The sequence below is a fragment of the Heliangelus exortis genome, chromosome 21 (genome assembly GCF_036169615.1).
Source record: "Heliangelus exortis chromosome 21, bHelExo1.hap1, whole genome shotgun sequence".
Classification (NCBI taxonomy): domain Eukaryota; kingdom Metazoa; phylum Chordata; class Aves; order Apodiformes; family Trochilidae; genus Heliangelus; species Heliangelus exortis.
In genome coordinates, this window is record NC_092442.1 from 5,823,903 (window position 1) to 5,842,131 (window position 18,229).

The following is an 18,229-nucleotide window of genomic DNA, read 5'->3' on the forward strand; positions in this document are numbered from 1 at the left end:
CATCCGGTAGGTGGTCAGGGCAGGGGCCGCCATTTTGGGTGGCAGGGCTGGGCGCGGAGCGGGGCAGCGCGGGCGGCGGCGGCCGTGAGGGGGCAGCGAGCGCGGCCTGCGGGCGGGCGGCCCCCATGGCCGGGCAGTTCGACTCCGAGGACCGGGCGAGCTGGTACTGGGGGCGGCTGAGCCGAAACGACGCGGTGTTGCTGCTGCAGGGGCAGCGCCACGGGACCTTCCTGGTGCGCGACTCGGGCACCATCCCCGGCGACTTCGTCCTCTCGGTGTCCGAGAGCTCCCGCGTCTCGCACTACATCGTCAACAGCCTAGGGCCGGCGGGAGGGCGGCGGTCCGGCGGCGAGGGCCCTGGGGCCCCGGGTGAGTGACCCCCCAGGGCTGGCGGTGCCCACAGCCCCAGCAGTCCCGGGGAGGGCAGCTGAGGCAGCCCGGCCCCGCGCTGCTCCTCCCCACGGGCGGCCCCGTTCGCTTCCCGGGCGGTGTTTCCACTCGTGAAGCTCTTTGTAGTGGAGTTAAATCGCGTTTTGCAGCTGGGGCTGCTGACCGAGCTGAGCCGTCTGTCTGCACCTGCCTTCCAGCGACCGAGTAGCCCGGTTAAACATCCACTGGAGCTGAGCGCTGCTCGCAGCCCTCTGGAAAGGTCTTGCAGCTGTAGCCCTCGCACGGTCTTTTGTTTTCATAATGGAGTTTACTTTAGTTAATAGATTTTTGCACGTTATCTCAGCCGGGGGATGGTTCTGTGGAAGTGTCCTCTAAAGTCTGAAATCTAACAAGGTAGTTCTGCATCAGAAGCCAGACTGAAGCTAAATTTGCAGTCACAAATCAAAGTATTACGTGGGTAGCTGAAGTAGTTCCACCTTCGGGGGTGTAAAGGCAGTTTGTGCCTTTGAATCAGACGTGAAGTTCAATTTTTTTCACCACGTGTATTGAAAGGGAAGGTTTGATACTCTTCCTCATCAACCTGACATCTAATATGAAAACCATGCTCATTAAAACTTACAGAGCAGAAGATGCTGATTGTGTCAGAAAGAAAACTGTGCCATGAGAAGCGTGCAAGTACCAGAGTAACTAAAGAAAAAAGAGCCACCAGCAATGCAGTGTCCTAAGATGTGTGAAACAAAGGCAGTGGTGTCCCCCATGGGGGCATTACTGAAGTTGGTAGCAGAACTACTCATATTTGGATATTAATGCTTGCAAAAACGCTGTGGGCATATTGCTAGCATCTCAGAAAGGAACCACTACATAATTTTAAGGTGTAGTAAGCCTATGTAATTAGAGATTTGGGGAACTGTTTGGCAGAAAGTAAACTATATGATTTGCTACAGAAACAGTGACTTGATGATGTAAATCTGTGGTTGGAAAGAGATCTAAATTGGGAAGATGCTACACTACTTGTTATAGAAAGGATTTTTTAGTCTCTTTACTGACTGTAGTTGATTAAGGAGGAGATAATAGAAGGAAAAAAATCCCAAACAAGGGTTGCCAGTAAGCTTGCACTCTTACAGAGTAATTTCCCCTGCTCAGGGAGATGTTTCAGACTGGAAAATTTGGGAAAGCCTGAAGTCATTGTGTTTATCTCAGGAACCTATCACAGCAGCAGAATACTCAAGTCTCAAAAAGCCCCAGAAGATAAAACTTAGAGATGACTGAATTCAGCTGGAAGTGGAAGTCATTACTGTTGTGGGTAGTAAAGTGGTTTCCCACAAGATGTGGGGGATTCCCCAGAGTTTCATGGCTGGAGGACAGAGGTTTATTGCCATAGGTTTGCAAAGGCTCTGCAGGAATTGCTGAATTGTGTGACTGGTGTTACATGGAGCAGAAGTTACCAGGATGGGCTGTTGTGGAACCCAGCCTCATAGGATTTTGATAAACACCTGAGTTTGTGTGCCTGTCCCTTCTGGGCTGTTGTTTTCTGGAGAGCAGCTCATCTCTGGAAATACAGTGTTTTTCATGTTATTGTGTTAGTACACAGGCATGCTCACATTTAAAAATTATGTTACACTCTTAAGCTTCCTAATGTTTTGTGATGTTCTGTGGGCTGGCTGATGTTATGGGTGGTAAAATATACTGGTGTTTTGGTGTTCTTTTTGTAAATCACTAAATGCCTCTTAAGTAATTCTGTTTTAAATGTTTATCTGGTTTAGAGGAGTAGCTGCTATTGTAGCTGTGTAGGCTGTTGGCACAGTAGGATTAATATATATTAAAAAGTATGATTTTTTTTTTTCTTTTTTTTTTTTTTCCTCCTCATGGATGTTATGAGGATAGGGGATGCATCACACCTACACCACAGATAATCCTGTGCTCTAATTTTAGTAACATGAAATAAATCATGTCTCCATGCTGGTACTGCTCTCTCTTTTAACACTCAGAAGGTGTGGGTGGGTGTGTATATATTAAATTACATTTAAAGTGTAATTAAGCTTTTCTTTCAGGGGAAAAAAGTAAGGGGGGGGAATATTCTGCAGTGGGAGGGAGATGGAAACATTGGTAGAAGATGGAAGATGATTTCATGTTTGGATAGGGAAGCTAATGCAGCAGAATGAGCTAAATGTTTGCAAATTGTCATGCTGATTTATTGTAGTCAAGCTAAAACAGAAGGAAGAACAACTTCAGTGTGTTAATTGTATAGTGTAGTTCTTTTAGCAATTGATTGGCAAGTGCACACTTATTACTGTGAAATCTGACTATGCCAGATCAAGTCCTTAGTTTGATTTTTGTGTATGTGCACTTCATGAGTGCTTTAGCACTGCTGTGTGCAGGGAATCCTAGGAACCTATTTTCAGTATAGAATGAATGAGAGGAGGAACATTGGCTTCTGTAATATAAAAAGCCCTGGTGTCACAAAAACTTGGTATCTTCTTTTTCCATTCCTTAAGTATGAAATCAGCTTGCTATTTTTTTGTTAAATTCAATTGACTGGTATGCTACCAGTTCTAACTTCTTGTGGATGATTTTTCAGCCTAAGGAAAAAATCATTTAACAGATCTTCTCAAAAGAACTACTTTTTCCTGAAATGTTTTAGACCATTTAGAGGATAAATCACTGAATTATGGGAAGGAAAACCACTCTGCTTCTAATGGAGATGGTGATTAACAATTGAATCAAAATCAGGGTGTCACTTGTATCACAGTCAGAGGCTGAAGAAATCCCAAACAAGACAAAGTACTCTATGCAGGCATTAGAATCATAGAATGATAACTGGCAATACAGGAAACATTTAAATACAAAGTATATTTGCAATTTGACATATGAGTCCAGGGTAAAAGTAGGAGTAGGAAAGTATGACAGAGTGTCAAAGGTGGTTTTAATATCTATGCATTTTAAGGTCATACTGTTTAACCTGTGCCTCTAAGTCACTTCCTTTGTCCTGTTAAAAATCTCAGACAGCACTTCCTGGAATCATCTAGACTTTACCTAATGATATCAAGCTTATCTCTATTTGACATATATGTAGATAAGTATGAGCAGCATGGTTTAACTTTGTCACTTGGGTTTTTTTCTTATATTACAGTCTGAAAAGCAAACTATTGGAAGCTTGGAAAGTTATCACATTAGACATCTAGGTTTCTCTCATCCTCTGATTATCTGGAGAAATTATGAAGTGTAACTTACTGAAGAATATTCCCCTGGTGTTTTTAGAGCTCTTTTCAGGAATGAGGTTTAACTGTTCTTACAGGATGTTCATGGGTCCTCGTTTTGCTCCGGCATGAGTTGGGAGGTGCTTAAGAACAAGATAAAAAGGTGTCCCTGTGGGAGTGGGGGAAACACACAGCTGGAATGTGGTGCCTTCATACCAGAGTTCCCATATACTCCGTCAGGAAATGGGCTTACATCACAGTGATGTCTTGACTTTGAATTGATTGCCCTGTGTGTCAGTACTCTGCATGATAAGAACAGCTTTGCTTACTTAAAACATGATTTATAAGTTGGGGGGGATGGGGAACCCCTACAGACTAGATCTAGAAACAAAAAATGAAAACCTGTTTTTCTCAGGTTTTCCCTGCCCTGAAAAGAAATGCTTACCAGAGCTTAAACATAAAGGGAAAACTGCCCAGTGGCACTAACACAATTGAAGAGAGAAATGTAAAACCCCTGAGATGGCTGAGAAAAGTGAGAAGCTGCTTTGTAGTTGCACTACCTGCCCACATTCTGAAGAAGTAAATATTGGGTGTTTTATACCTCTATTTCCCCAGTATGTCTTCAATATTTAGAACATATAAAAGCAATATTTTCCAGACTGACACGAAGCCAACACAGTATAAGTGTTTTGCTGGGAGGGAATGTGCATCATAAACAGAGAACTGACAGGATCCAGATTTGAAACTTTCTGTAGTTCTGGGACAGTTTAGAATTTAACACTTTCCTCACCTTCCTGGGAGCAGAGGTGTCATTAGCTTTTCTGACATGGTGACATGGATGGAATCAGGTTAAGTCCTAGCACAGATGGATCTAGGAGGAAATAAGTAAGGAAGATGCTACTCAGCCCTTTGTGCTTATCATTCAAAGGAGTTACAAGCAGCACTGAGTAGAGGTGTGAGGCTGTTCTCCCTTTGGCTGAGCAGAGCTGGGGAGAAAGGAAGAGAATTACTAGTACTCTGGTTGTCCAGTTTTCATAGGAAATGACTCAAGTTCCTCCAGTAGCTAGGCTTACCTTTACATTCCTTCTCTTCCTGAGAGCCCTCAGAAGATGTGGACAATGTGCTGCTCAAACTTGTGCCTTCAAGAAAGCTGTCCCAGAATCATGAAAAAAACCCTTGTTTTGTATTTTTTTTTTTTTAACCCAAAAGCATCAGAAGTGCATGTGGTATACTGGGAGTGTTCTCTTTGTGTAGGTAGTGCCTCTCCTTTCTGCTGCTTATCTGTTTGTCCCTTCAAGGACAGCATTATCTTTCTCATCTTAGAATGTATTTGGAGGGTCTTATGTTCTCTCACTCATCTTCAGTTGTGCAAAATGCCTTAGTACATAATTTTCCAGGACATTATGCTTATTTCAGTCGCTTCTTTCCCATACATAAGGTTCCAGTGGACTTTCCTCTTAAGAGTCCAACTTTGGTTTTATTCAGGTAATATTTGGCAGCCCTTTCAGGTTGTTATGCATTAATTCAAGAGGGTGAACCTGTTCAGAAGAACAAAAATAAGACTTCAAATAACGTCATTAATCCTAGTGATGATTTTGCTGCTGACAAGGCTGATGAATGTTCCTGTTGAATTGCTCATTTGCTGTGAATTTTAAGATCTTTCTGTGTACATTTACTCTGCTGGACCTGGAGATAATCAGCCTCCTGACTGAGTCAGCTTGTAGCAGGTTCTACAGAGGTAAATTAGTGTCTCAGGCTCTAGATCTGTGTCACATGAAGGAAGGTCCATGTCAGCAATCTGAGATATGGTCTTTTCTGTATGGTTTCAAAAATCTTTGCTACCCTTGGTCTCTTAAAGTTTCTATGACTTTCTTTTGACGTAAGTGCCTACATAAGCCTTGATCTAAAATAGTAGCAGAACAAGCTTGTGTTGTCACCAGGTTTGTCTGAAATCAGATGTCTGTATCACTTACTCTGAATGGTTTCCCACTTGCAATGCTAACAGAAGTGCAGCATTCCCAGATCAAATTACATGCTTATGTAGTGGACTTAAACTGTTTGAAAGTGCTGTAGGGATGCGGCCTGTACAGCCAGAAGTCGTCTCCTCAGAGACAACAGAGCTAAGAACTGCCACTGAGATGGAATTCCAGAGTTCTTGCTAAGTCTAGAGCTGTAAGTTCCAACTATCAACAAAAGCAGAGGGGATTTTGTATCTTTTCAGCATTATGCTTTGAAAGAATAAGGTGTAATCTTAACTTCTTTCCATGCTGGGTTCATATTTCTTACTGATATCTACACTAGCTTTGTTATCTCTTGGTGATGCCAGTTTGTGCATTGCTTTGTAATTTTTTGAGTGTGTTTGTTGCTTTTGTTTTTTCATCTTGGTTTTATTTGTGCTGATTTAATTTGAAGGGCTTCTAGGGCTGTTAATGCATGCAAATGTGCATTTTCCCATGACTTAGTCTAATTCTTTGAATTTCCTGTAACTGGCTTCACTTATGTTTATGTTAATTCAGGATTGTCTATGTTGATCTTATTGAATCTGCCCTTTTCTCTATTAGAACCCATTTTTGCTCTCTTGAAAGAACTTGAAATGTTAGCTTTCCATGCTGACAGTGCTACTTTGAAGGGGTTTTTTTGGATCAGTGACAACTTGAAGAATTCTGCTAGCTTTGTACTTGAGAGCTAAGTCTCGGAACTGTTAGATATTCCCTGCAGAGAAGCAGACTTGCAAAGTAAGCATCTCTTTTTTGCTGTAAGAGTTACTCATGAAAGCATAAATCTTTTCCTCTTCACTAGCCTCCCCCAGCTTTCCACAGTTCTTCCTATAACTGGTTACACAGTGTATGGTGCAGGGTGGAAAGAGAGCATCATGCGAATATTTTTCCCCAGCTGAGCCTGAAGAACATAAAATGGAAAAAAAGTGCAGCACACAGATTGAAAACTGGAATGGAGAGCTGCACTTTGATACTTCATATGACTTGAATGTGAACATAGTCTGTTTTTTAATGTAGTTGAGGTTTAGATTTATAGCTCAGGCACCATCTGACAAATATGGCAAAGAAACTACAAGACTTGAGATGAAAAGACTGAATTATATCCATTGTGGAAACATATGTTGCTGCTTTGCGTTGCATAAAATAGACAGAATTTTCTCCAATGGTTCATTTTATCAAAATTAAAAATAACTTCATTTGCTCATTCACATCAATTGATTGCTTCTGTGCTAAGCACTTCTCTGTGATGTCCATGCATGTAATGTATACATTACAACAGGTAAATAACTGTTACTGAAGTGTACCTTTGAAATAACTTTGAACTGCAAAAGAGAGTTTAAAAATATACCACAATTTCATTGGCTTTCTAGATCTAGCATGTAAAACAGGGAAAAAGGAATTGCCTGTTACTGAAAATTGTATAGGCTCCAGAGAAACTTGGGTATACTGAACAATTCTATTTGTTGGGTGTGTGTAACATTCGAGGCAACAAGTTATTTTTATTCTAGTTTGGGAAGTTTGGTAGTGCCAAACAATTTACTTTTTCCTCCTTTGACAAGCTCTTTAAAAATAAAACTCTGCCCTGATGATCATGATAGTTCTGTCTTTGAGAAATATTCAGAACAGCTGAATATGATGAATCTACAGATGATCAAACTCAATATCCAGTTACTTATCAGTAAATATATTCATCTGCTCAAATGTTTTGTTTACTGTTTTAACTGTTGTATGCTCTTCTTGACACACTGCCTTCTTCTTTCAGGACTGAGTCCCACCAGATTTCGAATAGGTGACCAAGAGTTTGATTCTTTGCCATCTTTACTGGAATTCTACAAAATACACTATTTGGACACTACAACCTTGATAGAACCAGTTTCCCGATCCAGGCAGAATAGTGGTGTTATCCTCAGGCAGGAGGAAGCTGAGTATGTGCGAGCTCTCTTTGACTTTAATGGAAACGATGAGGAAGATCTTCCCTTTAAGAAAGGAGACATACTAAGGATCCGGGATAAACCTGAAGAGCAATGGTGGAATGCAGAAGACAGCGAAGGAAAGAGGGGAATGATACCTGTTCCTTACGTCGAGAAGTATAGACCTTCCTCTGCTTCAGTATCTGCTATCATTGGAGGTAACCAGGATAGTTCCCACCCACAACCACTGGGTGGGCCGGAGCCAGGGCCCTATGCCCAGCCCAGCATCAACACTCCGCTCCCTAACCTTCAGAATGGCCCTATTTATGCCCGGGTCATCCAGAAGCGAGTCCCTAATGCCTACGACAAGACAGCCTTGGCTTTGGAGGTACATAATGGGCAAAACTTAGAAAGAAGAGATCTGTTCAAGGGTTTTCCCTTTCAATCACAGTTTTGTAGGAATAAGAAAGGGAAAAGCATTTGTAAAACTCATATCATGATTAACAAGTTAGAGATAAAGGCTTTTTTATTAATAAGTGACTAGAATCACTTGTAGACTAGAGTTTGATTATTATAGCATGTTTGTGTTACTGAACTAACACAGTGTCTTTTGTCAAACATCACTAACATAAATGTTTCCCCATCCATGTTTTCACTTCTGAAGTCATTATTTTGGGGGGGAGGGTTAGGGAGCAGTTCATAATTGTGTGTCTGAACCTGTGTTCACTGTTGCTTGCCTCACCCCAATCTTTAAGAAGTGTGCTGGGTTGTTTGTTTGTTTCATTAAACTGTTTTTCAAGCAGTTTAAAAGCAATCAGTGGAAACATTGATAGTCGCTTGGAGATTTTACAGACTGAGATGGTGGTGATGATCACACATAGGGTTTTATTGTAACACCATGACCTCGAGCAGATTACTTGGGTTTTCAGTTGAGAGGCAGGAACACACATTAAATTCATTATGTAGGTCTTGTGTAAAGCAGTGATTGATGGGAGTATGATTTGTAATAAAGTAGTGAGGTTTCCCTAAGTTTGGACCACTCCCTGATCTTATCAAGTACTTTTCTTGCCCTTTTTGATTATTTTTTTTTTTTCCCTCCTAAAAAGGAGTGCTCTATCTTGACACCTGAGCCAGTTATCCCCTGAGTTAGACTTGAGGAAATTAAGACAAAGGTATTCTCAGTGGCAGACCTTTGCCTTAGGATGATATGTAAAATTGTACCCTTTAATCTAGGCTTCTTTGAGCTAAAGGCTCTGGAATTTCCTGATACCTAATTGACTTCCTGTTTATATAACATTTTAAGTACTTGGGAAAAAACAGTTTCTGTGCTGAGTCAGATCATCTCCTCTTCACTCTCAAATACTTTTGTTTAATTGTGCATAGCACTGAAGACAGTCCAGTACTTCATTGATAAGGCCACTACAGGTTTGTGTCTTTAGTACAGAGTTGGCAGATGCAGAAAATCTACTAATCTGGTACAACCTCAGATGTGAAAATTTTCCCTCTTGTGGGTAAAAGTTCATCTAGGATAGCAGTGTAAATGTACTTGGAATCACTATATATTGTTATATTACCGAATCAACAAGAGAGCCAATTTTAAGGTTGATAAATGTGTACAAAAATTCATTCCAACTCACCAGATTTTGTGGGAATAGGCAAAGATTTCAACCTTCACTTTCATACAGCCTAGAACGCTGTCTCTTTCCTACATTTTCTCACCCAGCCTGCAGCTTGTAAGTATTCCTGAGCGTCCTTGTGGACTGTTGCAATTACCAGATGCTAGATTTTTTTAGAGCCCTTGGAGATTATATTGTGGCATATTTATCAAAACCTTTTAGTGTGCTATCAGTGTTTGCTTAAGCTTAACTTCATGTTTTATGTCACTTAAAGCAGAACACCACAATACTGCCCTGCTGGCAGTTTATTAACATGGAGTGAAATGGAGTAAGAAAATACTGATAATTCAGGCAGTTGTAAGCAACTCTGAGGGAAAACAAAATCCTTTACATGCTAAAGAACAGCTTGTGAGTGCCATGGCTGATCTGTTAATTCAATCCTCTTCAGTAAAACTCACATGATCTGTCAAGTATGCTGTGCTTTACACAATGTAGTTTCATGGAGAACATCTCTGTTCTGACCTACGTTGCACTCCTGGTGTCTTCTAACTCACAATGATAGGCTAAATAGCTGCAGTGTTTGGGAGAGGGGGAATTGAGAATTGTGGGGGCTCTGCCCATCTGTGTAAGGAGGTAAGAAAGATTTATAGTGTCTTTCTGCTGTTAAATTAGAACAATGGTGTTTGTAGGTGCTGTTTGTGTGTTGGCATAAACCAACATTTAAATACTTAACTAGTTGATGTGTTGAACCTCTTGGTTAGGATGGTTTATGCCTGTTTTGCTACAGCTCTGCATTTGAGAAATGCAGTAATAGTGGTGGCTCTTTATTCTGTATATAGTATTGGGAAAGTTTAGTTTTATCACTGCTTCTAGTAGGCCTTCCTTGCTTTTTTTGCATCTTTTATAATTTCAAATCACAATGTTACTGAGTTGCTTTCAATGTCTGTACAGGAAAAAATAGTAATATGTACTTCACTTTCTCCAAGTTTTTCTTCATCCTGTCTATCAAAGTACTGTTTCTCGTCTCCTTTTTTCACATTCTCTTTCATTTCATGGTGTTTCTTCTCTGTTTATTTAGAGATCTTTTTCTTAGATAACTTAGTAGAAAGCACTACATAAGTTTTATCAGTCCATTTTTGCCCAGACCTCTTAATAACTATAAATATAGAAAGTGGGATTCTTTCCAAATGAAATTCTTATCCTTAATTCTGGCAGTATTCATGGGCAGAGGTGGATCCCACTGTTTCTTCTAGGAAAATAGATTCTTAACATTAAACATTTTTGGCCCAAACTGCAAACAGAATATATGTACTGTTCTGTTCTTTTAAAATGCATGTGGTTTTAAAGAGCTCAAGGAAGGAGGACCAACGGAAATGATGTTCTAATAAAGGCTGTCACGTATTATGGAAAAAAGATTTAGCAGGAGAGAGAACTTTTATTTTGCTTATAACTGGACCTATTCAAAGAGTTGTCAGACTATATTAATTAAGAGAAAGGAGAGGAGAAAAAGGGAAGATGTATGTGGTAAATGACTGAGATCGATCAATTTATTTTTTTTTCTTTGTAACAGTAGCAGAACTCTGCCAGTTTGACCTTACCAAAGAGGAGTACTTGGAATAAAACCACAGCATACAGAAGTCTTCACATGAACCTTCAGTTTTGCTTTGAAGCATATGGGATACATTTAGTTTTAAAACTTCTGATGAAGACTGAGACAAATCTGGCTTTATAGCAGGGTACAGTGTTGTTCTTGAGGTGCTGTGCTTGGTGGGATGATGCACAATAAGATTAATGATACCATAAGTCAACACTAAAAATGAGATTTCAGAGAGCCACTTCTGGTCTGAATGTTTTAAAATTCCAGCACTTGTAATGATGAGTAATTTTTAAAGGTTCTGTGTATTGTCTTCAGGAGAATATTTAAACTACAGATTAACTGTAGAGTTTGAAAGCATATCTAGAAAGATCTGTAAGCTACTAAGGAATTAATGGAGCCACTTTATTAAGCTAGAAGTGGTAAAACGACATTACTAAATGGCATTACTAAAAATGCTTACTAAAAGTCAGTCCTGCTTCCATAGGTGTGCAGGTATATGTAAATAAAATGTGAATGAAAGATTGTATCAGGGAGAGAGGCTGGTTGCTAAATGAAATTACCACAATGGTGAAAAAGGAACATTTACGCACAGAGGTCTTTCCTTTTCTAACAACTATTGAAATGCAAATTTCAGATGTAGCTTTTTATAATAAGGAGAATTTATAAATGGTTGTCCCCTTGCTGCAATGACCCTGAAACACCCATGAAAGAGCTCTAGGATTCTTCTGGGAGTAAGGAAGTGTCACAAACATCCCCTATCCCATCACTGCAGTGTTGAACCCACCTGTTGCAGGTCAGTTTGCCATAAGATATCCAAGATAAACTCTGCACTAAGTAGCAGGTGGTAAAAAGTAAGTGGACACAGGCCAGAAGTCTAAGGAAAATACCATACACATTGCAAGCCCAGGTGCAACTTGTGATTTTATTTTCCTAGTGGGCCAGACGTTATGTACTTCTTTACTGAAGGCTGATGGGTAGGTTCATATCCAGGTTTAAAAAATTTAGCCTTGTCTAGTGTAGTCTTCTTGTAATGGTTGTGATTAGGAAATAAGATTTTCTGCTTCTAGTATTGTCACATTTAATCTTATCCTTGTTAAATTATACCTAATGTTTTGTTTTGGTCAACAGAGTATTTTTATTGGTATAGCCTCCTAGTGATTATTAGCAGTATAAAAAATATACATATTGCATGATTAAATTCCTAAAGAGCTGAAACTTAACGCTCAGTAGTCGAGGAGGCTTCCTTTTTGCCTGTAGCAAATACATAAGAGGATTTTCTTCAAAACAGGATTCATTAAAATGTCTGTACTAAGAACTAAAAAACTTAAAACCTACAGAGTTCCAAGCATGCCTCTCATTACCAGATAAGTAATCATCAGTGGTATGGGAAGCTTAATTAACTGCCCATGTAGTGGTTTGCATTTGTGAACTATTAAAAGCTGTTCTGGCAAAAGATTGCTAGTGATTAAAACCTGTAAAGTTAATGGAGATGGTAACGTTTTAGTTTTCTTTGTTCTTCATTCACTGCCTGGAAAGTGAGAATAATGAGATTCTGTTTCTGATGAATTTGTAACACAGTGATGAGCATCTGTAAACTAGAAAATATAAGCAGTGATTTTCTGGATGGAATGCAGTAATGCTTGTGGCCATGCCTTGAGAATTTGTTTACAGTATTTGTTGAAAGAAAATAGAATACATCTATCCCAAAACCATTCCTCATCTGTAACCCAGGAAAAAACTGAAAACCATTGTATGTTGCTTGTAAATAAGATTACTGATAAAATTTTACACAGAAGGGTAGAAATGGTTAGACAGTTTTTCAATGTTGCATTTGTTAACTCTCCAGTGACTGTCTTTACAATGTAAATTGTGCTTTCTTGGGTTGTATAAGGGCTACTTTATAAAAGCACCCTTTGAGATACAACAGAGATGGGGACTGATTAGTCCTAGACTTGTGGGCCTGACTTGGAACTACATCACAGCACAGTCTTGGGAAAATGACTGCTGTGCAGTTTTCCACCTTTGTCAAAAGGAGAACAATACCTTTAGATTTGATTATGTGAATGTTGGGTTGGAGATTAGAATGAGAGACATTACTGTGCTTTTTAGTGTAGTACATTAGAACTGGAGACTTTTAAATCTGATCATATTGTTTCATTGGTCCATAGTAACCATTCTCATTTTTCTAGCCAGATAATTTGAATATAAGAGGGAGAGGTCATCAGTTATCTTGCTCTGCCCATGGGATTTACTTACATGAGACTAGATGGGGGACTTGACTGAAAGATCATTTGGCTTTGGTGGTGACTCGTGGATGCTCATAGTAAGAACAAAGCAGCCTTACAGCACTAGTTATCCCCCCATATATTCTCCCAGTGTTCTCTATTCTGTGGTTCTATATACATATATATAGCTCCCACTTATCCGAAACTTTTTCAGTACTACCTGGAAAGCTTTCAGTGGAATTTCAAAATTAAGGAGCTGATTATCTCACAGATCAGTGTTCTCATTGCACATTTGCAAGACTCCCCTCCCCTAATGTTGTTGATGCAGTACAAGCAGAATACAAGCTTCTCAATTCAGCAAGATGTGCTCATTGTGATGGCAGCTGATGTCAAGTCCCAAGAGTGGTCTGAAAGATTGCTGTTGGATTGTAGTTTAGGTAGTTCTCACCTAACCTAGAGATGCTTCTTTCTCTCCGTACTTTCTTTAGGAGTGAATAATGTTGGGTGATAGGCTGATATATCAAAAATGGTCAAGACTAAAACTACTTTTTATGGAAGTGTATCTGGTACTCTTGGGTGATGTGATACAAAAGGGGGGATAGCAGATAGCCCATCCTGTGTGTTTTTATGGATTGTAACACTTCCTTATTTCTTATCCTGTAGGTCGGTGAGCTGGTGAAGGTCACAAAGATTAATGTGAGTGGTCAGTGGGAAGGAGAATGTAATGGCAGACGTGGTCACTTTCCATTCACACACGTCCGTCTGCTGGATCAACAGAATCCTGATGAGGACTTCAGCTGAGTGTGGCTCAACAGTTGCTCTTACAGATGGGAACAATCTCAACTTGTTTTTATTGCAGATGCCATCAAGACTGTTCTGACAGATGTTGAAATCTGTATTGCTTGTATAAGCATTCTGATAACCTGCAAATCCCTGGGACTGAACACCACCATTCCTTAATCAAGGGTCCTGTAATTCAGGGTACGACAGTAGATAACTTGTGTGTCAAGTGGCAGAACTAGTACATGATTATAGGTTGTAATGCCTGCTTATGTCCATGTGCACAGCAGACTGGACCTTGCCAGCAGCAGCAGTTGGAGAAAGCAGTAACGTAGCTGTTACTGTAACATTTGTAGCTCTCTCCGGTTCTATTCCTTAGGTTGCTTCTTCCTCAGGCAATAAACATCAACCTTTGACAATTCAATATAATGATGGAAGTTTCACAGTTTTATCCTGGAGCTTTCTCCACATTTTTTTTTTTCCATCCTGAATTCTCTGTCTGTGAAAGGCCAGATCATACTTGGCATGGTCAGTTAACTATGCACAGTACAGATTTATGTAGAGCCCACTGGGGACAGCCTTATGATTTACAGATGCTTACCACTGTAATGGCAAATGACAGATCAAATCAACCTCAGAATTCTAGAAGTTTGTGGACACTAGATTGATTTCTTCAGTACTGTTGATGCTTCAAACATAGCAGCTGATTTTAAATTAAAATTTTTATTAACATACCAGTATCTTTTTTTATCCATGTTTATGGATTCGTATCAGTGCTGAGAAACACGTGCATAGCACTTTAATGCATAGCTTTAAAGCAGTGTTTGATTCACTAAATATACTAAAATACTGACACTGCTTTTGAGTAAAATTAAATTATATAGGGCCAGTTTAATTTTCCTAGAATTCTTCATTACTCCTGTTGTACAGTACTCTTACAGTACAAATCAGTGTCAGATACAGTGAACTGACAAACCAAATATTACTTTTATTTTAAAGTTACTCTGGGGAGTCTTCTGGTTTAATTCCCATCTGTAAAATATTTGATAGTGAATTCATGAGGATTTTATTTTTAATAAACTAATGGAAAATACTTGTGTGCTTCTGGATTGATTCTCAAAAGGCCTAATAGAGTAACTATGGCTTCATAGCTCATAATGCAAATCAGTGCATTGAATAGGTGGTGTTATGCACTGCTTGATCATTTTTTTTGTCTGTTCTAATTATCTGGTTTTCTCTAACATAAAATCAGAATGGATTCAGTAAGTTTTGTAAACTTGTAATTAAACACTGAAGTGACTATCCCTTGCCTGTACCCTGGGTTGTTTTCCAAACACAGCACTCTAGTGACCAAACTTAAAAAAATAAAATCTGTAACTCTGACTACAGTGTAATCCATACTGAGCAGTTTTTCCAAACAGAATCAAACTGAAAATGTTCTTTTGGTTGATACAAACCATGTGAGTAGAAGGGCTCATTGGTTGTAAATGCTGCAAGAGCTTGTTCCCACTGCAAAGGCTCTGGCTGCAAGGCACCAACCCGTACAACAGAATACTGGTAACACTTTACCTCAGAACTGTGTAACATGCTGGAAACCATAATATTTCTGTTATATTTAAGTACTAGTTGTTTTACTTCAAAACTAATCTATCAGCAAGTCTGACTAATTATCAGGTAATGGGCAGTCATTAATTCTGTATACTAATGCCAATGTACATTAATACTTTTCCATCACCAGTCTCATAAGCACTACTGAAGTTTATTAGAAAACTGACATGACAGTGGTGTAGAAAGAATGGTAACAAAGGAATTGTAGAACTGTTGTGGCTTGGATTCCTGTTAAGGTGATGCTAGTGATTGTGGGATCTCTTCTAGCATAGTACAAAATTTACTCATGAGGAAAAATACTGAGAAACTGACTCTAGTTTAACACCGTTGTTTCTTTAAGGTTAATTCGTATTTTTCTTTTGACCTTGATAGTTGCAATAACTGATTTTTATTTTTGTTTTCAAAAGCTGCACTCTAAGTAACAGACTGATAACTGATAAACTGAGTCTATCAGTTGCCCTTATATGCTTATATTTTTCTTCAGATATTGCACAAGAAACATAGTGAACTGTGTGGGTTTTGAGTAACACAGTGTGTTCTGACCTGTTTTTTACAATTGCAGTTAATGAAAATCATATGTTTGTACCTTTCCAATCAGCAATTATTTTAAGGTACCAAAATAACTTTCCTGAAAGGAATTTTATTATGCAAAATTGCCTTTTTAGTATGAAAGACAAAGTGAATTAACTAGCAAATGCCCTGCAAACTTTGTAGATGTGTTTTTGTTAAGACTGTGTAAATTCAGAGTATTTGTACACCTGAGAGGAAAAAAAAAAACCCAAAAAACTAGAGGAGTCTTAATAGCTGCTGTTGCACTAGAATCTTAAGTTCTTGTCAAGCAGTTTTTTTGTAGCCAACTGATACATTAATGCAGCTGTTTTCCACTATTCAGTTCTAAGCCAAAATGTGATTTGTTTGATAGGTGGTAGAAATGAGTATGTTTGCATTTGGATCAAATAGACATTTCAACTTACCAAGCTCTTAAAAATAGGTAGAACATATGTTCATGAACATGTAGATTAAATCCTTTTGTGGCCTTTGTTTATCCTTTTCTATTTTTCCCTTCTTTTTTCCCAATGCGTGCAAAAAAATCATTGCTAAGAATGTTGGTCACAATCTTTTGTCTCTACTTGGCTGTGTTTCTGGTCTCTTGTCCATAGGCAGGTGTTAGAACTAGAATAATCATTTCTAGAAATACACCTTGAAAGCAGAATGCTCAATTACACTGTGTTCTTCTGGTGCATTTACACATTATATCACACTAAAAAGTACAACTGGCTGCTATGGTTTTTTAATATATATTTCATTTTGGTAAACCCCAGCCTTTTTACTAATATTTGACCTGTTAAATCTTGTTAATCTGTTTGAATTGTATTTGTTAATAATGCAAATATTTCTAATCATTTTAAGAGTAAAACACTTCATTTTTGTTAATGGTTTTGGGGAAGGATTCTAACCAAACCAGTTTGAAGAAAAATATGAACATGTGCCATTGTATTATAACACTATCCACTTTCTTGACAGTTAAAGTCTTTTTTTATTTTTTTGTAGCATGTAATGTATATGTTCATAGTACGTGAAGTAAATAAAAGTATAGCCAAAACTTTGACTTGGTGTCATTTTCAATCAGCTGTAAATGGAATACTTGCATTTAATGGTCTGAAAATAGAACTGGGTATGGTCATTTTCAGTTGGTGGTACCCATATGAAAACAACTAAGCATAGCACCTTGGTAAAAATCAAAGGAACTAAAATAGCTTATCAACCTTTAAAATAAGGCTTTTTGAAAAAAAGCTGACTTTCAGTAATCAAATGGGTTGCTTAAGTCAGGGGGATGGGAGAAAGTATATTCTGACTGCAAAAGAGGGAATATTTAGACTTGGTAGCTATTAGTCTCACTTCTTCCTATAGAGCTGTATCAGCTGATCAGTTATTCTTAGAACTGTCAGTAAAAACTTGCATTGAGGACAAAGTTACCAACAAGAATCTGATACAGGAGTCTACCAATGGTTCAGAAGGACTTCTGTAAGCGTGGTTGTAGGAGAACACTATTTCAGTCAGAGTAAGCTATGCAGTGTACTGTCAAGGGATGAAGCACAGAAAAGAGGAACAGAATGCCTGTGCCCCATGTGGGGCAACACTTGTAACACGAGTCTGTGTTAGACCTACATTTACTATTGTAATCTTTAAAAGCTGCAAGGGGAAGTGGCCTCTAGGCCCCCAAGGATAAGGATCTGGATGACAATATGTCTAATGCCAGGCAGTTTAAACTTGGGGTGTTCTACAAAGAACAGTTTTATCTCCACACCAATGGGTTCCTTAACTCACCATGGTGTGCTATGGTTAATCAAAGCATTTGGCCTTCTGGATGCTCTCCCTAGTTCCACAGGTTCTTGCTGCCTGGAAAAGGTCATGTTTTATGTTCCCAATTAAAACAGTTCACTCTCCATTGTTTCTAAAAGTATACAAGGACCACCCTAGTTAATGTTTGCATTTGTTTTCTGAGTCACTGTACAATTTAGCTCCCACAGAGCTGCAATCGGAGAGTGCCTTTTAATGAGATTACCTGAGATAATTTAAGAGCTCACTGTAGCCAAAAGGAAGAGGTTCTACACACTTTTCATGCTACTTAACCTCAGACTGGCATTTGCAGAACTTCTCCGTGCCCTGATATAACACAGGGCTCATGCAGAAACTATTGCCCCTTCTTCTCTCCCCCTTTCCCCACTCTGCTTCCAACAATGGGTTTTGGTTGCAGTAGTGGCTGAATAAACTCATGAAAAAGTTGCGGGTGCGACAGACAAGCAAGGATTGTATCAGCAAATTATGCTGGATTTCCCTGCGTTAGACTGTTTATTTCTCCTGCTTCCCCAAATCCCTGACCAATTTCCAAAATTTTACATGCCAGC

The 18,229-nt window shown here is 39.1% G+C and overlaps 1 protein-coding gene across 5 annotated transcripts; it reads left to right on the forward strand.

The window, feature by feature from the left end:
* On the forward strand, window positions 1-16,929 carry CRK (CRK proto-oncogene, adaptor protein). 5 transcript variants are annotated; one of them, XR_011730162.1, is made up of 4 exons: window positions 1-369; window positions 7,347-7,712; window positions 10,681-10,846; window positions 13,596-13,701. XR_011730162.1 is itself a non-coding variant. In XM_071765439.1 (4 exons), the coding sequence occupies exons 1-4, from the start codon at window positions 126-128 to the stop codon at window positions 13,731-13,733; spliced, it is 1,032 nt and encodes a 343-aa protein (XP_071621540.1). In that variant the 5' UTR covers window positions 1-125; the 3' UTR covers window positions 13,734-16,929. The 5 variants fall into 5 exon arrangements, 3 of the variants coding, with proteins under 3 accessions (XP_071621540.1, XP_071621539.1, XP_071621538.1); XM_071765439.1 differs by having other exon boundaries at window positions 7,347-7,882; window positions 10,684-10,797; window positions 13,596-16,929; XR_011730161.1 differs by having other exon boundaries at window positions 2-369; window positions 7,347-7,882; window positions 13,596-16,929.
* The last annotated feature ends 1,300 nt before the right edge of the window (window positions 16,930-18,229 follow it).

What these genes read in the sequence shown, in the direction of transcription:
- CRK (XM_071765439.1), top strand. Translation starts at nt 126, where the DNA reads ATGGCCGGGCAGTTCGACTCCGAGGACCGGGCGAGCTGGTACTGGGGG. An exon ending in CGAGGGCCCTGGGGCCCCGG is followed by an intron (nt 370 to 7,346) that starts GTGAGTGACCCC and finishes TTCTTCTTTCAG; the next exon opens with GACTGAGTCCCACCAGATTT. An exon ending in AGACAGCCTTGGCTTTGGAG is followed by an intron (nt 7,883 to 10,683) that starts GTACATAATGGG and finishes TTGTAACAGTAG; the next exon opens with CAGAACTCTGCCAGTTTGAC.